We start from the raw sequence: 21,407 nt of genomic DNA on the forward strand, positions 1-21,407 counted from the left end.
ATTACGCAAGATACAACCAAAGATCGAAAAAAAATTGCTGAAAAAGCGTCCCATATTTTCGCGTTTTTTTCCTCTTTGCGGGTCATCCAAATAAATGACACCTTTGAAACTGCATAACTTGTTTATTTATGAATGGATTTTCAAAATTCAAAATCATTTTTAGTCAGTGGAGATAGAGCTTTGATATTAGACAAAAAATTTTCTCAAAAAGAGAAAAAAACATTTTTCATAGTCATTGCTACTTTATATTTCTTGTGTCCAAATGGGGTGAAAGATGTAATCATGGTTTACTTAGCTGTTATATTGTCATCTCTTCTCGGTACACGCCCAAAAAGCGGCCATAAGGAAGATTGACAAATATATAATATAATCTATCGTCTCAATTCATTATCATGCTAAGTCCAAAAATTGAATTTTAAGTTAAAAAAGGTTAGAATTACAAAATTTAGACAAGTGGTTTCTCAAACCACTTTCATTTTTCCCAATAATGCATATTAATTTTTAAAAATAAAAAAATCATAATTTACACTTTAAGTCAAATTTTAGTATCTGCTTCATCTGGACACGATACAACATTGAAACTGTGCATCATATATTGATTCTTGACCATCACAAACATTTGGCTCATTTGAATTTCTATGAAATTCCACAATTTAAAAAAAAATTGTTTTGTTTTTGTTAACATACCAGTAAGTCATCACCATAATATTTCATTATAATTGATTGGCTTATCTGCCTTATCTTTTATTTCAGGGTTGTCTTCCATTGGTTCTAATGTTTGATGTCAAAGAAAATATAGAATTAGATCAAGGTGAGAACATCATCATGATTCAGTTCTGGAAAAACATTGATGAAGTTGACTGTGAGCCTCAGTTAAATCAACAAAGATAGATAATAGATAAATTTCAGGCTTCGACTTTTATCAAGGATAGTGAAGAACTTATTCATCATTGTTTTTTACTTTTTATTTTTACAGCTTCAAATAGCAACATCTGTATCATGATATGATACAGAAGTATTTAAAATTGTAAGTTGAAATATATTTTCAATAGGATTTATCGACTTTGTTGTTTACTAAACTACTGTAAACATTTTAAACATCTAATGTAAAATGCTCTGGAAAGCACATAACAAATACTTTGAATTGTTATTATTATTATTATTATTATTATTATTATTATTATTATTATTATTATTATTATTATTATTATTATTATTATCATCATCATCATCATTATCATCCATTTATGATTCTATTCCAGCTCGTGTGACCCAATTGATGGAACAGCTGGATGTATATATCAGTGTCAAACCAAAACCTAGACAACCCAGCAAGGTAGGTAATAATTTATCTTTTGCCTGCATCATTGCAAGATGCTATTATCACCCAGGCATTATTTTGAGAAATATTGATGTTCATTTGAAAAGCTGCTCAATATCAAGATGAGTTACCCATCTTGTCCAAATGAGCAAATTAAAGGGGAAACACCTAGAGTCGAGAGGAGTTAGTGGCTAAGACATCTGCTTACTGTTTTCTTGTTTATACTGTCTGACTGTAGCTGACCCATGCCAGTTGTATAATAATAACCCCGTTTTTCTTTGTCTTTGGCACTGTCCATACAACTTACTTTGGTCGCTTTGGCTGTTAGTGACAAATTCCATTTTGAGAGTGTGCTGTATATAGCACATTTACCTTTATTTGATTTAATTGCTCTTCTAGACGTGTTTGTTATTTTAATAAATGTTTAGTAAAAGTAGAATAATTTTAGCAACACTCACTAATCAATCTCCATTATTATCCTCCCTCCAGTCTGTTATTGTGAAAAGCATTGAGAGAAACGCCTCAAACATGTACCTGGCCAGACAAGTTTTGCTCGGACTGAAATCTGACATCAAGATCTCAACTCTTCAACTTCAAACTGCCGAGTTGAAGAAGGAAGCTGGTCTCATCAATCCCTCGCCTCTCTCAGTGTCTGGCATTGGTAAGAATTGTTTATTTAAAAAATTATACTGATAAATAAAGGCCAAAAAGCAGATTTAGCTCACATTTAGGGTGGAAATCCTTATAAATTCAGGACTACATAAAGCAATTTTCCTTGCAGAAGACATTGAATATTGCAAATTGGTTTTGATAATTGGAATCTGGTCACTGATTACCCCTATCAGATCAAGCACAATGACCACAAACTGAACGAATCCTATATCTTAAACTGCCTTTCATAATTAACAATAAACCATTTAGTTCACAATTGTCTAATTTGTTCATTGATGTTTTCCTGGCAAATCAATTTCAAGACTTTAAGACCTGGAATGGAATGCATTTTCATCGGTTCTGTCCCCTTTAGTTATGTCCAGCTTTGAGGACTCGTATAATGTGTGGCTTTGGGGTTTTGTTGTGTGACACTTTCCTTAGGACTGGTAGGTCCCTGACTTGAATCCCTCTCTGGGTAGTGCAGAGTTGAGTTCTTGGAAAAGATTATTTACTCACATTCTCTCATTCGCACTTGGAAAATTAATTCCAGGCAAGTTACAGCTTTGTCTCTGTTGAAAAAATTGTAAGAGTGCCTTACATGAATCATGTCTTGTCCTACATGCTGTGTTGTATAGCATTTTTAAGTACATATTGTGGATATTGCACTGTATAAGACCTCAAGTTTTATTTGTTTATTATGATGATGATTCAAATACATAGATAATATATCCAAGGGCTCAGTTAATTTTACAAGTTCACAGAACTCACAATTTTGCAGCTCATGATTGAAAAAAATAAATTATTATACAGTCACAAATTTAGGGACTTGAGAGCAAATACATTTCCACTATTACTAGCAAGATATTAAGATAAAGGTATCGCATCAACATTTCTTCTTCTTCTTTTTCTTCTTCTTCTTCTTCTTCTTCTTCTTCTTCTTCTTCTTCTTCTTCTTCTTCTTCTTCTTCTTCTTCTTCTTCTTCTTCTTCTTCTTCTTCTTCTTCTTCTGTCCCCTTCATATTGTCTTCATGTTTGAATGTCTAGTTGGTGAAGGAACGCTGCTGACTTCCTCAGCTCTGAGGGCCCATACAGTTTGGTATGGCATGGGTGGGCCTTTATGACTGCCACTACTCCTGTCCGACGGGAATCCATGGGTTTCACACCAAATCGAAATTCATTATTTTGAGACATCATTATTGACAGGGGAGGGAAGGGGTAGATGCATGTTGCCGCAGTTTACATGTTCGGCAGTTACACCTGTCAGGGCTTTTTGCGCCTTTCAGCCCAGTGACTCTGACTTTGGCCTGCTTTTCTGTTAGGATGTGCTTCTTTAGCCTTAAGTCATCCAAGACTTGTCCACAAGGCAGTGGCGTTTTTATCTCAGAGTTTTCCTCTCCTAGACAGGTTACCATCCAAGGCTTATGATTCCTGTTCAACCGTGGTCTTCAGAATTTCCTTCTCCTAGACAACTTGCCATCCAAGGCTTACGATTTCTGTCTAACCATGGTTTTAATTCAGAGTTTCCTTCTCTTAAATCGATTACAGTCCCCTGTTGACGACCTCCATTCACCCAAAGAGCATCAACATTTGAATTTGGGTTTCTATAGTTGTTAGAGCAAAGAAACAGGCCTTGGTCCCAGGTTGTGTTTTTTCTGTATACCCAATAGTGATTAGGTGATTGGGTCTGCTGGATCAGTTGAAATTATTTTGCGATAGAATGGTTTCATATCAAAAACAGCAGGAACTTTCTTTTTAAAGTCACAGAAAACATTAATAAGCTCTCTCAAGCTCCCATGGCTCTGAGGGATTTTTTTTTTAATATTTGATTTTTCTCTTTTATTCCAGGTGTGTTAGGTCCCAGTGTCCTAAGTGTGAACACAGCCAATTTTATCATCAGTGGCCACCCAACCCCGTCAGTCATCACCAGTCCTCACTACACCACCAACCACATCACACCTGCCTCGCCTTGGATACACTCGGCTCCCAGTCCTACTGGTATGCATTAATCCATATTCATCAGAATTATCACTCATGCCATTGTTATTGTTGTTGCCATCAACATCATTTTCATCTTTGTCTTCTTCTTTATCATCACTGTCATCATTTTCATTAGCAGCAGGATCATCATCTTAACATCGTCATCATTGTCATCATTAATCATAATCATTATCATCATCACTTTAAAAATGTTTGTCATTTCTCTCCCCCTATATATACCTCTCTTTGTTTTTATTATTAGTTATGATTTTTTTCTCATTATTTTTGTTATGCCTGTCTCTAGAAGAATGCCAAGAACAATTTAGATATTAAACATCTAACGTTTCTCCATGTGATACTATGCTGCTAGAAGCTATGGATTGTAAAAAAGTAATTAACAAAAATGAATATAACAGCTTCAGAAAAGAACAAAATACCAAACACGGAACATTTCGGGCATAAAACCCTTCTTCAGCCAACAACAACAAAAAAAAAAAAACAATAAAAACAAATACATTACTCAATTCCAGATTGACAACAGAAATTTTGTAGGTGTCCTCTCTACAGGTTTATTAATGTTTCTTTTTCTGATGTTGACATCTTTATTGTTCTTTCAAAATACATGGGACAAGCAACCAACTGGTGTTAAGTTATTGAACAATGTTTAGATTTTATTTGAATGCACTACAGACATTCACTATATAAGAAAAGCATCATATTTCGATTATTTAATGTGCACTTAAGTCATACTGGGTGTCTCGGTAAATTTCAAAAACAAAAAATGTTAAGGCACGGTGGGAAATTTCCTCAAAACATGTAGGGAGTTTTTTTTTTCTGAAATGAAGCTAAAAACAATATCTATTTTTTTATATTAATATGCTCTTCATTATCTCTTACTCCAGTGTACAGTCCAATCATGGTAGTCACCCCAGGGACTACATCCACCTTGCCACCCCTAGACCTGGTCCATAGTCCCCACACAGTCGTGGCTGGTACTAACGGCTATCACCAGGATTTGGCTAATGCTGCAGTGGCTGTGGGTACAACCACCACCACCAATGCAACTATCAGGATTCCCACTCCTTTAGAGCATGGTATGAAAAAAAACCTAGATTATGCACTTAAAGTGAAAAATAAAACAATATTTTCATTGATTGTTGGAGGTCTCTATGGCAATGCTTCAATATAGTGAGAGATTATTATTTATATTCTTCCATGTCTTGTTTACCATTTACTCTTATAATGACATGTTAACTCATAGAAAATCGTGCAGTCGCAACAAATGGAATCCAATCCATCATTATATTTTTGCCTTAGTCTTATAGTTCTGTCTTCCTTCTGTTTATGTTAAAGATATGTCAAATGTGATTTTTTTCCAGTCAATTTTAAGCTGAAAAAAAATGTTATTTATATTGTATTAAGATTAATTAGATATATGTATATGTATATGTAGATGGATAGAAAATGTTTTCAAAAATATATATTCACAGTTACCAAGTACTACATAAATTATCTCAATACCCTTAAAGCAAGGCTTAGTTGGTTTTTAAGTTATTTAATAATTCACTTGAATTGTGTTTATCTATCTTTCCAATCAGCTGGTCCACCAAGTAACGCTACCAGTGACAGTGCAAGCCCTCCTCACTCTCCTCCACCCTGTGTCAGTCCAATCACTGTTGGACTATGTAACGCTGCAGGTAATTAGAATTGATCGTGCTCTATTTGATTATTGAGAGAAACATTTATTAAAACTTAATACCACTCAAGTATTGATGTCTCACTGACTTTTTATACCTTGCAATATTGTAAAGATCAGCGCTTGGGCTCTTTTATTTGGGTTTTTTTTTTTTAATCACTGCAGGGCAACCAATCCTCTCATCTGTACTTCATATGACTGTTACATCTCAATTTTTCCAGCAATTTCACTTATATCAATTGTGTTGTATTTTTAATATTTATATATTGAAATAGAGTGAATGTTTTACAGTAACAAAAGCAATTGATTTTTTATAATTATAAGGCACACCTTTAGACTGGTTTGCAAGGCACTGCATATTCACATTCTCATATTACAAACTTCTTTAACTTTTAATATGTCCTGTAAATCTTCACCACCTTTTAAGATCCTCATCACATTTTGCTGTTTTGTTTTTTTTTAATTTATTATAATTTCTAGAAATCAATGCAGATTGTAATAAAGGTTTTCAATTATCGAGTAGTTATTATTTCTTTTAACTCTTTTTGAACTCGTATAGTAATCTGTAGTGTAAGGGCAATATATCTGATTCTCTTTGACTTTGTCAAGGCCCTCAAGTTTGTAGCCCTGATTAGACTCGCTGAGGTATTGGCTTAAAGGTTTTTACAAATGATTTTTCAACGTCTTATCAGAAAATGTGGATGTCCTCATTGTTTTTATTGAAAATATTGTATATGAGCCCAAAAGCAAAATGTGCATTGTCTATCAGTTAAAAATATGAAAAGATGTGTATGAAACAGTGACAAGGTAGGAAGATAAATACAAGAAAAAATACCCCCAACTGGAATAGATTATTTGAAGTGGCGGAGTGGAAGGAAATGATTTTATCTTGTATTTTTCTTTCAGCTCTGCCTTGCACGTTTTTAATACTCGTCATTTCTGATTTATGTCTTACATCAGTGCCTGATCCCAATTTTTAAAATTTCATAATGCCTATCTGTAGAAATATTAAATATTTTAAAGCTAAAAGTATACTGACAAAACTTAGATTTAGCTCTTCATAAATATGATAATTCATATTTAAAAATTGAGAGTCACTTATCTTGTTCCCCTTTCTTTTATTTCAGCAGACTTGGTCAAACTTCAAAAAGACGGTGCTTTAGGGGAAGTCCTGTCACCTAAGCACAGTCCAGCATTGACCAGGTCTGCTGTCATCAACAACCATTTGCACCAACACCACTTACAACAGCAGCAGCAACAACAACAACAGTATTTATCCCAGCAGCACCACCAGTACTTTTCCCACCATCATCACCACCAGCACCACCCCAGTCCCCATCCGTCTCATCCGTCCCAATACCATGATGATATGTCTAGTACTCTCCACTCCCTCAAGTTGTTGGGGCTGAACAAAACCTCCTCCCTGACACAGCTCAGCTCTTTGGCACAGCAGTCAAGTTCTCACCATACATCAATATTCAATGGGGTCGGTCTGCTGTAAGTTTTTGTTAATTGGTTACACAAACATTGATATCAAATTACCTTTTGGCATTAATGTTCCATCTCTTGTAAAACTGCTCTGTAAGATATTCGCATTGATCCTCCTTGTTAAGGGACCAGAGATCAGTCAGAGTTAATGCCCTTTTATAGCCCCTGACCACCAGTCTTTGACAAAGACACGAAAATGAAGAATGAATCTTTAATTCATTAATTTAGTGCAGTCTACAAATCCACAATTGTTCTCATTTCCAATGATGTTGATGATAAACATAGCGGCCAACTGTCCTGGTGAAATCGGGACTGTCCTGATTTGGCAATCTGAGAAAAATTAAAAGAAAATAAATGGACTGTTTTATGTGTATGGAAATGACTTTTGCATGTCCCAGAATTATGCCCTTTTTTGACTAACAAATTAAAACAAGGAATATATATGTCTCTAAATCTATATTACATCATATTATAGGCCTAACATACTACTGTTTTAGGTCATAGTATTGTGTGTAATGGTGTCCCCAACTCTTTGAAAAGCTGGTTGCTATTGATAAGGAAGGTCAATTCTCATTTTTAAGATATATATTCCAGATCTTTTTGGATGGTTTCTTAATGCTATTAGTATTTTATTTTTAATGATTATGTGAAACTGATTTTTGTTTTTATTCTTGAATCGAGCTCTTGTTGGTTTCCTTCTTGTTAAATATGATGTCCACTGTATTTGTTGATGCGAAGTGAATGAGGTATTTCATTGCAATCGGACACGCTGAGTGAGGGCCATGCTTTTGTCTTAAGTTTTGTTTTGTTTTTAGTCCTTTGGTATTTATGACAAAATATGTTACCCAGCTTGGTTCACTTAAACAGCGTGTATGGTTTCTATAGACTGCCTTCATCAGGTTCGTCATAATTGTCATCTTCATGATCATCCCAAAAATCATGAAAGTGATATCACACATTAGCCATTTTGTTATGAAGTGATTGAAGATTGAATGAAAGCTACTTCATGTTTTGTTTCCCATAATATCACCTTTGAGATTTGTCCAATATTTGCAACCAACTCTCATCAATGTATTCTTCCCAACTCGAGCTCTAATGTCACCCAATTAGATATGCGAAATATATTTGCCAATACCATAAATGAAACCTGTTCTGATTGTTTTTCTGATTCCCCGTTTTCAAAATTCTGATTTTACTTGATATAAAAAATTATTAAATATTTTTTATTTTAAATTGTAAGCTGAGTTCCAGTCTCTGAAATAACAGATTGGGACTTAAACTCAAATCCTATTCTATTCATAACATTTAAATACCTTTGTTTTTGAAATCCTCACCTCCATTAAACAGCACTTGAAGCCTGACATTTTACCCTCATATTTAATTTTATCCCGATAATTTTCCATTATATGGTTGGTTTAATTTGTTTAAAGAAATGTGCGTCTTCATTATTATTTTTTTTTTTTTTCGTTATAATGAAAATAGTTGATATAAAAAAAGAATTTACATTTTATTATTTACATTTTTTTTAGAAACAGCACTCCAGTACGAGATTCCCCGAGCCCTCCTGAACATGATCTCTCTGAAAAGTTCGCACCCGGCATTGAAAGAAAAAACTCAACATCTTCCCTGTTCTCATCACCATTACAGTTTGGATTTGATTATGAGCAGAAAAAACTCCTTGCAATGAAAGGTACTTTTTAAAGAAAAGAAAATTTAAAAAATGACTATCAATGTTTTAAAAAAATTATTTTCCACATTTTCATAACGGAGAACAATTCAATGCATGTGTTCATTTGAGATGATCATTAGCAGAATCACTTTATTTCATTTTGAAAATTGAAATTAGTTGTACACTTCAATCAGCTCTTTCCTTTTTAAGCCAGAATATTTTTTTCTTTATCCAAGTTGAATCTGTTTTTACTTTTTCATAAATGCTTAAAATCGATTCACTTTCTGAAATTATAGTCATGTCTGTTATCAGTACATTCGATTAAAATTAATCTGAGTTGTCATAGCGATTTTCCAATTGATCAATTAAGAAATTCAATTTTCATTCTTTTTGTGATCTTTCCAAATGACAGCAATGCAAAAGAAGCCCGAGGGTGAGTCTCGTATTCCAACTGATATCTGGTCAGGAATGGGTTTCTCCAAATCTATGCCTGAATCTGCCATCCGTGACAAGCTGGGGCAGATGGGACTCGGCACGCGATGTATGGAGAGTGGCATCATGGGATATGAGGTTTGACTGAAGTTTTGTTATTGAACAACTTTTTTTTTGCCCTTTTTCTTTCTTTCTTGTTTTTTTTTTTTCATTAATCCAGAGGAGTGTTGTCAAATATAGAAGAGAAAGTATATACTAGAGTCTAATATTTCTGTACACTTCACTGCTAAGACTTTTTGTCAATTTTAGAATAGAAAATATGTATCAGTCTAATGTATCTGTACACTTCACAGCTAAGACATTTCGTCAATTTTAGAATAGAAAATGTGTTTAAGTCTGATACGCTTGTTTTGATGTTGAGCACACAAATAAACCACTTTTTTTCAATCCTATCATTAAATTTTTCCTGGTGTTTGACTTAAAAGTGTGTTGTGACCATCTCAAAAACCAAAACAAACAATCCTGGTTAGACTGGATTTAAGTCACTTTTTTCCTCCAACTGTGAATTGGTAACTGGATTGGAAAGTGGGATTGACCTGTTCAGATGGTAGCTAAAAATTCCTGCTGTCCTTATCACTTTCCCCGAAATTGAGATAAATTCAGATTCCATGGGCCCGATGGCTTCAAAATATTATTGATTAAAAAAAAAAAAAGTATTATTCTCTCATCTGATAATAATGATAATGATGATGATGATGATGATAATAATAGTAAAGTATAGCTTGTATAGAGTTTAATATATTATTACTTACATATATCCAGTCTCCAAGGCCTGAGATAGACCTGACCATTGACCAAGACCTGTGGAATGATGACCACCATGATACCCAACCAGACAGGACCCCTGGTCTCCCATCAAGACTCCTCAACAAGGCACCAGGAGAGTATCCAAGCCCAAGGAAGAAAAGTAATTACAAATGGACAATTTCATAATATTTTTTATTCTTTTTTTTTTTTTCACTCTAATTTTTAATTAAATTTTTTAAAGGCAGTGAACACAATATTACACATTAAATGACATAAGTTTGAGAGCGAGTTAGGATGACCTATGTGTTAGGTGTTTTCAATCTTGGCAAATAAGCATTCAATTTTCAACTTTATGAGGAGAGTACCAAATAATTATATAAGGGGGGGGGGGCGAAATAATCAAGTGTATTTCTTTTACTATCTCTACGCAAGATAAGTAAATATGACAATATTAATATGATATTTGATTTTTTATAATTTCCAATCCTCAGTCACTTATGGCTTAAGCCACAGCAACCACGTAGACAGTGCCAGCCTCCCCCAAAACAAAAGTGTTTGGGCTACTAAGACAGACCTGGCTGAATTATTTAGTGCTCTTGGACTCAGCAAATACACAGATTTGTTTCAACAGCAAGAGGTTTGTAGTGATTGACATCTGATGATATCATTTGTAAAGTCTTTATTATAAGCTTTTGTTGCGATTTTTAACAAAATCATTTTTAGAAAATGTGTTTTGAATTAATTTAATTTATTTTATATTCACTATTTTATTAGGAAGATGCATTCGAATCGTTTATGACATGATTACATTTTAACCGGATTATTACTTGTACATGACATTGCCATTTTATTTTCTTGATTGTTCCACTTGCTTCAAGACATAATAGAATAATACAACAGTAATAAGTGAAATTAATTCTGTATGAGAGAATTCATTATCTTACAATGTGGATATTATTCTATCAGTTATGGAATTATGACAAATTTTGAAAAAAAGTGCCATTGCTTTTTATTTTTTGTTGTAGTATTACTGATTCATTAGGTACAAAAAATGTAAAGAAAAGAAAAAATTAAAAAAGAAAGGACGCAAACAAAGATTTTCTCTTGGACGATTCTTTTTATTCATATAATCGGACTACCCAATGAGTAAGACTGAGCATTACTGTCAATGTTACTTTCAAACTATGGTTTCTTTGCTATTAAGAAGAAATATGGTCAAATAGAAGTTTGGTAACTTTACTCATTTCTATCATATTTATTTGTATAATGTAAGTATTATCCTCTTATTCTCTTTCTGTAGATTGATCTTTCGACATTTTTGACTTTATCTGACCATGACCTGAGAGAATTGGGAATATCCACATTTGGTGCTCGTCGCAAAATGCTTCTGGCCATAGCAGGTAAGTTACAAAATCTCAGGATTTTTTTTCTCACTATAATAAGAAAAGTTTGCATTTTAAAAACATAATAAAAATTCATTATATCTTAAGAAAGGTGACAGTATTGACACTTAACAAGTAGTGTTTTGTTTGATTTACACCTGTTATAAAATCCTCTTCACTTGAATAATAGGGAAGAATGTGTGAACAGTCGGCTAATGGGTAACAAGCACATGAAACTACACCACACCTGAAAAGACTGATAGCATAAACAATCAAAGAACACACCTGCACTACATTATTTTCGAGTAAAAGCTCAATACATGATCCTTAACCACCAAGTGAAATCACAGCAAATACACTGGGTGGAATCTTTTGACCTTCCATGGTGAACAAGAGGTCACTTGTTATGTCTTCTATCCCCCTATATCTATTTTCCGAGTTGCTTTCTGTCTTTGTCTTGGAATGGGATTACTTGGTTTTGTCTTGACCCTTGCAGGAGTCCTTGGCTGAGAGGGAAACAGTCTAATGTACAAATGTACAGTGTTAGTTTTAGGAGGTGATATTTTTTTACTTGTAAATCACCTCTCTGTTATGTAATGATGGTTATATTTTTGTTTTAAACATACCTTGTAAACATTTGAGTGTGTCTTTCTTAGTGGAATCCTGTGCTGGTGTTTGGATGAGACCTTTAGGTGATCTCAAAGTACATTGACGGTATCCTCTTGGAATCTACATCTATTCCCTGTTTGAAACAATTCCCATTCGTCTTGCTTTTTCTTGGTTGCTTTAATTGTAATTTGAGAATTTTTATTTACCATCCCATTTCCTTCCTTTTTACTTGCACTGATATGACTTAAATGTGTTACAAGCGCAGTATAAAACCCTTAAAAACAAACAACAAATACATGGCCTTTCCTGTCAACATCCCTTTGAAACCTGTCAAAAATTCTTGTTATCAAATCCAAACAATCTAAGGCATCTGCAACACCCAAGGAATATATCCAATTTTTACATAATGGCATAAGACCATAGGGCTAAAGCTTGAAGGAATCTGAACCATGGAAAATCATAGTAATTTATGTACATGTATATGTATCCACAATTTATGTACATGTATACGTATCCACAATTTATGTACAACAGAGATGCAGTTCTCCAATCAAATCCATATCACAACGCTTTAATTGCGTCTATGGTGCTGGTGGTGGTGGTAGTGGTGGTAGTAGTAGTAGTAGTAGTAGTAGTCATCGTTGTAGGAGTACTAGTAGTGGTAGTAGTAGTAGTATGAGAAGCAGTAGTAGTTGTAGTAGTGGTAGTAGTAGTAGTAGTAGTAGTAGTAGTAGTAGTAGTAGTAGTAGTAGTAGTAGTAGTCATCATCGTAGGAGTACTAGTAGTGGTAGTAGTATTAAATACTAGTAGTAGTATTAGTATGAGTAGTAGTAGTAGTTAGTTGTATTAGTAGTAGTAGTAGTAGTAGTAGAAATTGTAGTAGTTTGTTATCCATTATAGTAATGAGATTCATGCTTTTTCCGGAAATGGTTATGCAGTTAGGACAATAACAATTACTACTCTCTGGGTAAGGCCTAGTCAATTGCAATGTGCTTTTCACCATTTCTAAACCTGATCCCAGTGCCTAATCACTGTTGACTTTTATTGTAAAATCAAATATTTATCATTTTTGTGTGTTGGTCCAACTCTTTACCATCAAGACTTCTAGACTCACAAATTAGTCATGAATCTTTTATATCTTCTTATTTCCCAATTTTTAAAATCCTCAGACCTGAACAAACGTCGTACTCTGATTCCATCCCCTGCCACTAAACCTGACAGTCCTCCATCAGTCTCTGTCATGGGTTCATCAGGGTCATCCGGCTCTCTTCGTCACTCTCCTGTTTATCCCTCACCGAACAGTGCTGACAGTAGTGGTGGTGGTTTGCTTAGGGGCGGGGGTAACAGTGCCAGTGAGTTGTTTCCTTCCCCCAACCCTCCATCAGCTCTGATGAATACCAGGGGCGGGCCCGGTTTAGGCAGCTCCAGTGGCCATTGGTAGATATCACCACATTTATTGATGTGTTTTAGAAATTGGACAAATATGAAGAGGTCCCTTTATCCTTGCATTGAATGAAAGGGCGAAATATATTATCATTCAAACCTGTCATAAATTATATTAAAGTTAAAATTTGCTAACATTGTACTGAAATCGGATTTTAATGATGTTTAAGATGACCTATTATGATTTTAATTTTTTATCTCCTTCTTTTGTTTTCAACAATCCGTCTATTAAAAATAAAAAAATAAAAGATATTTGAATGAATATGTTTTTATCACAAAATTTGGCATTTGATTCATTTCCTCAAAAAATAACATGTAAATATTTACACTGTTTTGTAAATCAAGTAATAAATATTATTTTTGATAAAAAAATTAATAACAATGTTCAGAATTTTTGTGAACTAGAACTCAGTTAGTTGTTAGTAGAATGAAAATGTAAAGTTTATAGATTTGTTTAAGAAAGTTTCAAAGACAATCCGTGTGTCACGGGCAAACCTTTCATAATTTAGAGGTATTCCATATAAATGATCACTTCGTCAGTTGAAGAAGAAATATTGAGATGAAATTGGGGTTGCTTTTAAATTCAATCTTGCTTAAAAGTCCCAAAACCGTATTTTTATATAAATGTTTGGGAATATATTTTTTTTCTTTTGTTGATCACTTCTTCACTTGAAGTAAAAATATTGGGACGAATAAGGGTTTGCTTATATATTTAATCTGGATTTAAAGTCCTACAACTGTGGTATAATATAAATGTTTAGGAATTTACAAACCATTTTTTTTTTTGTCGATAACTTCTGTTGAAGTAAAGATTTTGGGATGAAAAAGGGTTTGCTTTTATATTTAGTCTTGCTTAAAAGTCCCATAACAGTATTTTTATATAAATGTTTGGGAATTTATTTCTTTTGTTGATGACTTCCCATGTTGAAGTAAATATTTTGGGGTGAAAAAAGGTTTGCTTTTATATTTAATCTTGCTTAGATTTCTTATTTTTTCGGTTTTGTTGTTGTTGATCACGTCTTCAATTGAAGTGAAAATCTTCAGCTGAACAAGGAATTGCTTTTATATTTAATCAAGCTTAAAGTCTCATATCTGTATTTCTTTAAAATGATTGGGAATTTTTATTATTTTAAATTTGACCTTTCTGTTAACTTTACCACTCCCTTGTGTTGATTGAATACTGATTTTTAAAAACCTTTTTATTTGAATGACATGTTTATAATGATATACATTTCTTGATTTACAAATTTCTCACAGACATATTTATTTGTCCTTTTCCTTGAAAAGAAAATAATGCATTAAAATTCCGTCCATATTTATTTTTTTAGTCAATGCATAATTTGCTACTCCTAATTTTACAATGTCTGGTAATAAGTCAAAGACAACAAATTATTATTAATTTGACCTTCAACTGTATGCAATCAAACGTTTATTGTCAAATATTGTTGGAAATGGTAGCATTTTAGATCAGCGATTATCATATGTGAAATGAATATTGCTCTTTCCTGATAAAATAAAATATGACCATGATAGAGCATGATTCAAAATAGATTTGGATATAACAAATATCATGGTGTTGAAATCAAGATCACATAATTTATTTACTGAATTAAATTATTTATTACTATATTTGTTTTGGGTTTGTTTGTTTTGTTTTTTTTTGTTTTTTTTTTTTTTTTTTTTTTTTGTTTTTTTTGTTTTGTTTTTTTTTTTTGGGGGGGGGGGTTGTTTTTTTTTTTTGTTTTTTTCTTTTCTGATGGTTTTTGTTTTGTTTTGAGTTTTTTAATTTATTTTTTTTTAGATATTGTTTGTTGGGGGGTGGGGAGGGAGGTGTTTTTCCATCTTAAATTATCGCAAAAGTGATTTCAGTACTTATTCAGGCATTTTATAGCCTCAAAAGATCCTATACACTGTTATCACCTTGTTGTCATATCACTGTCTTTACAGTTCACTCACCCGTCCACTTTTATCAATATGAATCCCTCCATATTAGTAAAAGAATATCTGACCCTTATTTGGGCGTTATTATGTGGAAAGTTGTATTGGTAAACATTGTTATTATTTTGATCCTTACCATTGCTTTATTATGATGATTATGATGATTATCATTATTATTATTATTATTATTATTATTATTATTATTATTATTATTATCATTATTATTATTATTATTATCATTATTATTATTATTATTATTATTATTATTATTATTATTATTACAGTCCAAGCCGGTATTGGGTATGCCGCTTAATTGGGACAGCTGCTTTATTGGGACGATTCCCTGGGAACAGAATATTTTTCTAGATAAAAAGTCATACCCTTTCCAATTGCCAGCCGCTTAATTGGGATGGCCTGCCACTTAATGGGGATGAAATGTGACAATGGCCATCCCCATAAGAGAGCTTTTTCGTTGTCTTCAATAATTTAAAACGATGGTTATTAAAATGCAAATTAGTCCAGCGGGACAGTCAACCAGGTATGTTGTCAGTACCGTTCATCACAGAGGTGTGAACATTAGAAATTACCTGTATCCCCTAATAACGAGTGTGTGGTCGAAATGTTCGTCAGTCATCACAGAGATGAGAACAATAGAATTTACCCGTATCCCTTGTCAGTATCATCGACTGCTATTGTAACATTCATAGTCATGGGTCAACTGATCAATTTTGTGATAGGTAATTAGCATAGCAATTTGGTGATAGGTAACTAGCATAGCAAACTAGAGACTATTAAGAGAGCTATGGTAATTAGTGATCGTTTGTTTGTTGAAGGCTGTCACCACCAAATGGTTTGTTTGTTCAAGGAGGTGGATGGGTAAACAATGCATTCTTGATTCGTTGCTTATTTGTGCAACAACTGTTAGTGGCATATTCGTGAATTGTTGTTTGCAGTTAGGTGTGTCTTTCATTGTTAGAGGCAGATTAACTTGTCGTTTGTTTATCATTAAGATGTGAAATGTCACTCAAATTTATGGCCGCCGCTTAATTGGAATGATTTGTCTGGAACCAATAAACCAGCTTGGACTGTATTATTATTTTTATCATTGTTGTTGATGTTGTTAAGAATGTATTTCATTATTGTTGTTGCTTCCTGGTTTCTAACTTGAATTGGAAATCAAGAGTTTATACATGAACACTGCTGATATTGCTTTCAATAACAATAAAAAATATTCAATGACCCAAACGATAAAATTGATGAAAAAGCATATGACACGGCAGTCCGCTTAAGATAAAGCCAAAACCCAGTCCCCATATTTTTCTTTGAATTTTAGATAAGTTAAATTCTACTAGAAAGTTTTGCCTGTTCCTTGAGGATTTATCTTAAGCAGACTGAAGTGTATAATCACTGTGACGAAATTTCAGTTTGATGGATGCAAATTTATTCTCTTTTCTGACAACAATCTCATTTTAATTGGGTGAAGAACAGACCTCTGTAATTCATTTTGATACATTTTACATACATGCTTATATTTTGTCTTTGTATAAAGTGTACCAAAATGTGAAGATTTCTAAGATAGCAGTATTTATTTCTAGTGCTGATATAATTCACATAATTAATTCGAAATATAATAATTTTGCATTTAAATTTTAGTCTGTAAAAGAAATTTTTTTTCAATAAATTAATTGTCATCAGACACTCCTACCATGTAGATCAACTGATGATAATAAGGTTTCAATGAAAGCATGACACAAGAATATTAAAGGTTTTTTAAATGTCAAAAATGTTATATATGATGTGATATTTACAATAATATATTAAAACGATAGCTTAAGAGAAAGGCATTTTTTTTTCTTAATGGTAGAGAACTTAAAGGCCACTTATGCAGTTTATATTTTTTTTCATCTTCCCCCTACCCCCTGACTTATATCCTATCCTCAGTATTTTATAATATTCTCTTACATAAATCAAATAGTAAACAAGGTCCTTCTTCACTCAGTTTATCCAAAGCTCCAGATTTGACACCAAGACACACAGATTAATTGGAAATATGCTGATGCAATTTGCCACATTCTGAATTGCATGATGTAGACAATAACAGCCAGCAACCAGTGCTGACTGTTGTTGGCAATTGCTAGTGTAGCACTCATTTATTTTTTTTTTTTTTTTTTTTGGGGGGGGGGGGTTTGTTGTTTTTGTTTTTGTTTTGTTTTTTTGGTAGTTTTTTGCTCTTTGTCACTGTTCAATTTCTTAATCGTATAACATGCAAAGATGCAGTCAAATTTTTTATTACAGATTATCAAATTTAGCCAAATGCATATGATCTGTTCAAATCAGAACTAACTTCATATTTTATAAGTCCCATCTCCCCACCGAACCATGACAAGATCGCTGGATCTAAGTTAGAGCTGAGTAATAGACCATCACGCTATCCAAATGGTATATATTGAATTTGGCAGGTACACAATATTTCAGCGAGTTTATAGTTGTCCCCTTTCAATCTAAATTTAATGTAAATCTATGTTTCAAGCAAGAGATAATATAGTATCTAAGTAGATTACATAGTGGTGTGTGGTCAGATCTGGAGAATAGATTGGCTTTCCTTTTTCTATGTCCGCTGAAATCCACTCTGGTTGAAAATAGGGGCTGACAGCTTGGTTTGTTTGTATATATAAATTTCTCAAGTTTGTGGAAATCCTAGACTTTTAAAACTTTATATTTTCGATTTGTTTTTGTTTTTATTTGTGTCTGGGTGTGAGTGTATTTTGTTTTTTTGTTTTTCTTTGTGACATTATGTTGACATTTGGCTAACTGTTCTCATAAGATGAAAAAAAATTGAGACTTATTCTCATTTGTGTAGCTATGAGGTCTAGTGGTATGACACTTGCCTTTGGATCAGAAGATCCAGAATTCGAGTCCTGCTCTGAGCGGTACACAGTTGAGTCCTTGGAAAATGTTCTTTACTCACATTCTCTCACTGTACTCAGGTGTAAAATGAGTACCTGGCCGTTAACAGTGTTGTCTCTGTGTGAAAAAAAAATGTAACTTCGCCTAACCGGTGTTATGGCTCATCCTACATGCTCAGTGTTGCTGTTGTCTTGGGATCCCTTGTAAAGCGCTTGGAGCACATTTAGTGGATATTGCTTTATATAAATGCTCAAATTTTCTGAAAGGGGAAGGGGGTTCATGTCAGAAAGTCTAGAAGAGAATAATATTTAAAATTGATTCACTGTTCTGGGGTCACGCAAATAAATTCTTTTTTTTTTTAAAGATTAAAAAACAAAAAACAACAAACTAACTAAGGGTCAGCTCAAAACAACCATAGTCGTTATCACTTTCATTCTCCTGTTGTCTTTACTTTTACTCTCACTACTTTTCCTGAGTAGTTTCACTGTCTCAATTATGCTTTTGCATCACATTTGAAAACGTCCTACATACCTTTTTACATATTATACTGTGTGAATTAATGCATGGTTATTGTCACACATTTTATACAATAAATAATTAATGTATTTGATATTTGATTTTTTAAAATAATATCGTTATTGAAACAGTTGTATCTAAATAAAACCATTTTATTGTTGTTGTTCATATTATCTGAAATTAAGATAACAAACCAATATCATATAAATATATATTTATTCACATTTTTTATCTCTGTGGCTGCAGTGGATGGAAATCACTGTATCTGTGGATTCTGTTTTTGTCCATCTTTGCTGTCTTTTCTATCACCTTATATATATTAAGATCGTTTATTTTGCCAAGTTTTTTTTCTGCGGTTGGATATATCAGGGTTTCCAGACGAGGTTTACCAGTAGACTTCTTGTAGTTTTACTTCTGATTTCCTTTTGAACCACTGAGTGGGGTTCCTGACCTCCCATAGTGGGCAGGGAGGCACTTACTGTGTTTTCTATCCCCCTATATCTGTTTTCCAACTTTCTTTCTGTCTTTGTCTTAGAATGAGAATGGTTTTGTCCTCGCCCTGGCCGGATACCCTGTCTGAGAGGGAAACAGTCAAATGTATAGTTAGTTTTGGGAGATGATATTTTTTTCCTTGTAAGTCATCTCTCTTTTAATGAACTGTATTATGTTTTGTTTATGTATTATATATGATTTGTAAACATTTGAGTGTATTCTTCTACTTGGGGACATGTGCTTGTGTGAGACTTTTAGGTGATCTCAAATTAAGTATTTTGATAGTTTGCTCTTGGAATCTACATCTGTTTCTTATTTGAACCAATTCCCCTTTGTCTTACTTTTTCATGGATGCTTTAATTGTAATTCTAGAACTTTTTACTAAGCACTTTCTTCCTTTTTACCGATGCTGAAATGACCTTAATGTGTTGCAAGGGCCGTAAAACCCTTAAAAACAAAACAAAACAAACCTTTTGAACTGGTTTCCTTTATCTCACTTTTATCGTTGGTCCATGTAAATGTAGGTCCTTGCTTTTGACAACTCATCCTCTTTTTCTTTCCTCTCTCTCCTGTCCCTTCTCTCTTTTTCTTTTATGTATTCAATCTTTGATTTCAAATACGCTGATGAAGACTCTGAAATCAGGTTTACAAATTTTGACTTCAGTATTCCTTCATTTTAGTGTAGAGAATTGACAGATAATTTTTAGGACCATTCTGATTCCAGGCGATTATACCAGTTGTTTTGATTTTTTACTGATCAGTCCGCATTCTAGACTGAACACGATTTCAACATAAGATTTGATAACAATGAGACAGTCATTTGATAGTGGGGCATCCTATTAAGTTCCCAATGGGTGGCCCGATAAATGCTACCATGAAAAAGTGAAATTTTCTCTTACTTCTTGATGTTCTCATTCTTCTTCCTAGTAATTGTTGAGCTTCAAATTCATTTGGTGTGGTGGGAATGAAGGTGGTATATGCACAATTTCGTTTGTCATTTTGTTTGTTCCGTCTTTTCAGTTTAAATAAATTAAGCTTTCTACCTTACCGTGATAAGAATTCATTGAACAATTGTGAATTTATATGATTATCAGTATTCTTTCTATTTTTAATGGAACCGTCCACTGTATGTGACAATAATGCAATGTTAAAGATTATTTTAATTTATTTTTTTTCAAGCATAGTTTATATGGCATCAAACTGTAAAGAAGTGAATGGTTTTGTTTTTTATATGTAAAGAATACGAAAATCACTAGTATTATCTTTTTCATGTTTTGTCTTTTGTCGTAAAAGAAATAATACCAAAAATGGTAGTTTATTTTTTTTCCATCAAGTATCACAGATTGTCATCATTTGAGTTGGATTTGAAGTATGTAAGTGCCAAGTGCTGTATTTTGTGAGCACATGACTGCATTCCTTTGTCTCCGGATCTTGAGTCAAGTGCTCTCAGAAGAGAAAAATGGATGAATTGTTTTATGGAACTATATCTGTTCCCTGTGTGAACAAATCCCTTTTCTTTATGCATCTCAGTGCTTAAATGACTATGAAGTGTTGCAAGCATCTTAAAACTCAACAAACAAATAGCAGCAAAATCCTAAGTGTTACATGGCTAGTAACTAGTAATCGAGAATTAGATGTGAACACTTTTTCTGTGTCCAAATCTAACTGTGCAAATAACATAAGACAGATCATACTTGTTTTAATCCCAAAATAATTAGAAATTCGATCTGGTTTTTATATGGGTAGTTGAATGCTGACAATATGTTTGTTACCTATTAAATATTTTTTTCTGATCATCATAACTTTTGTTTGAAATTGAATCTGTCAGATTATCACTTGACAGTTAGAAAATTATTTGCTTTCACTGGTTTAAGAAGTATTAATTACATACATCTGTATTGTTTCTTTGGTTGAAAGTTCTAGTTAGCCATTTAGTTGTGTGTTATTGATATAGTATAATGGGTTTTTTGGTGTTTTTTTTTTGTTTGTAACAACCACAATCAGTGATATTTATATTATATATACATGTGTATACATATATATATATATATATATATATATATATATATATATATATAT

General features: G+C 33.0%; 1 protein-coding gene across 2 annotated transcripts in view; it reads left to right on the top strand.

The window, feature by feature from the left end:
- The window catches only part of LOC144973195 (protein bicaudal C homolog 1-A-like), a 72,339-nt gene extending 58,616 nt beyond the window's left edge, over window positions 1–13,723 (top strand). Inside the window, exons 10-22 of one of the 2 annotated variants that reach the window (XM_078915342.1) lie at window positions 754–811; window positions 1,263–1,336; window positions 1,811–1,982; window positions 3,818–3,967; window positions 4,852–5,043; window positions 5,548–5,646; window positions 6,776–7,142; window positions 8,663–8,823; window positions 9,215–9,372; window positions 10,057–10,201; window positions 10,533–10,678; window positions 11,342–11,441; window positions 13,202–13,723. In XM_078915342.1, coding sequence (XP_078771468.1) covers window positions 754–811; window positions 1,263–1,336; window positions 1,811–1,982; window positions 3,818–3,967; window positions 4,852–5,043; window positions 5,548–5,646; window positions 6,776–7,142; window positions 8,663–8,823; window positions 9,215–9,372; window positions 10,057–10,201; window positions 10,533–10,678; window positions 11,342–11,441; window positions 13,202–13,473 — 2,094 coding nt within the window. In that variant the 3' untranslated portion in view covers window positions 13,474–13,723. Of the gene's footprint in view, window positions 1–753; window positions 812–1,262; window positions 1,337–1,810; window positions 1,983–3,817; window positions 3,968–4,851; window positions 5,044–5,547; window positions 5,647–6,772; window positions 7,143–8,662; window positions 8,824–9,214; window positions 9,373–10,056; window positions 10,202–10,532; window positions 10,679–11,341; window positions 11,442–13,201 lie in introns of both variants that reach the window. The other variant, XM_078915341.1, reaches the window with a different exon arrangement.
- The last annotated feature ends 7,684 nt before the right edge of the window (window positions 13,724–21,407 follow it).

Source organism: Berghia stephanieae, chromosome 5 (genome assembly GCF_034508935.2).
Source record: "Berghia stephanieae isolate SIO BIC M18660-M18661 chromosome 5, UCSD_Bste_1.3, whole genome shotgun sequence".
In the NCBI taxonomy this organism is placed as follows: Eukaryota; Metazoa; Mollusca; class Gastropoda; order Nudibranchia; family Aeolidiidae; genus Berghia; species Berghia stephanieae.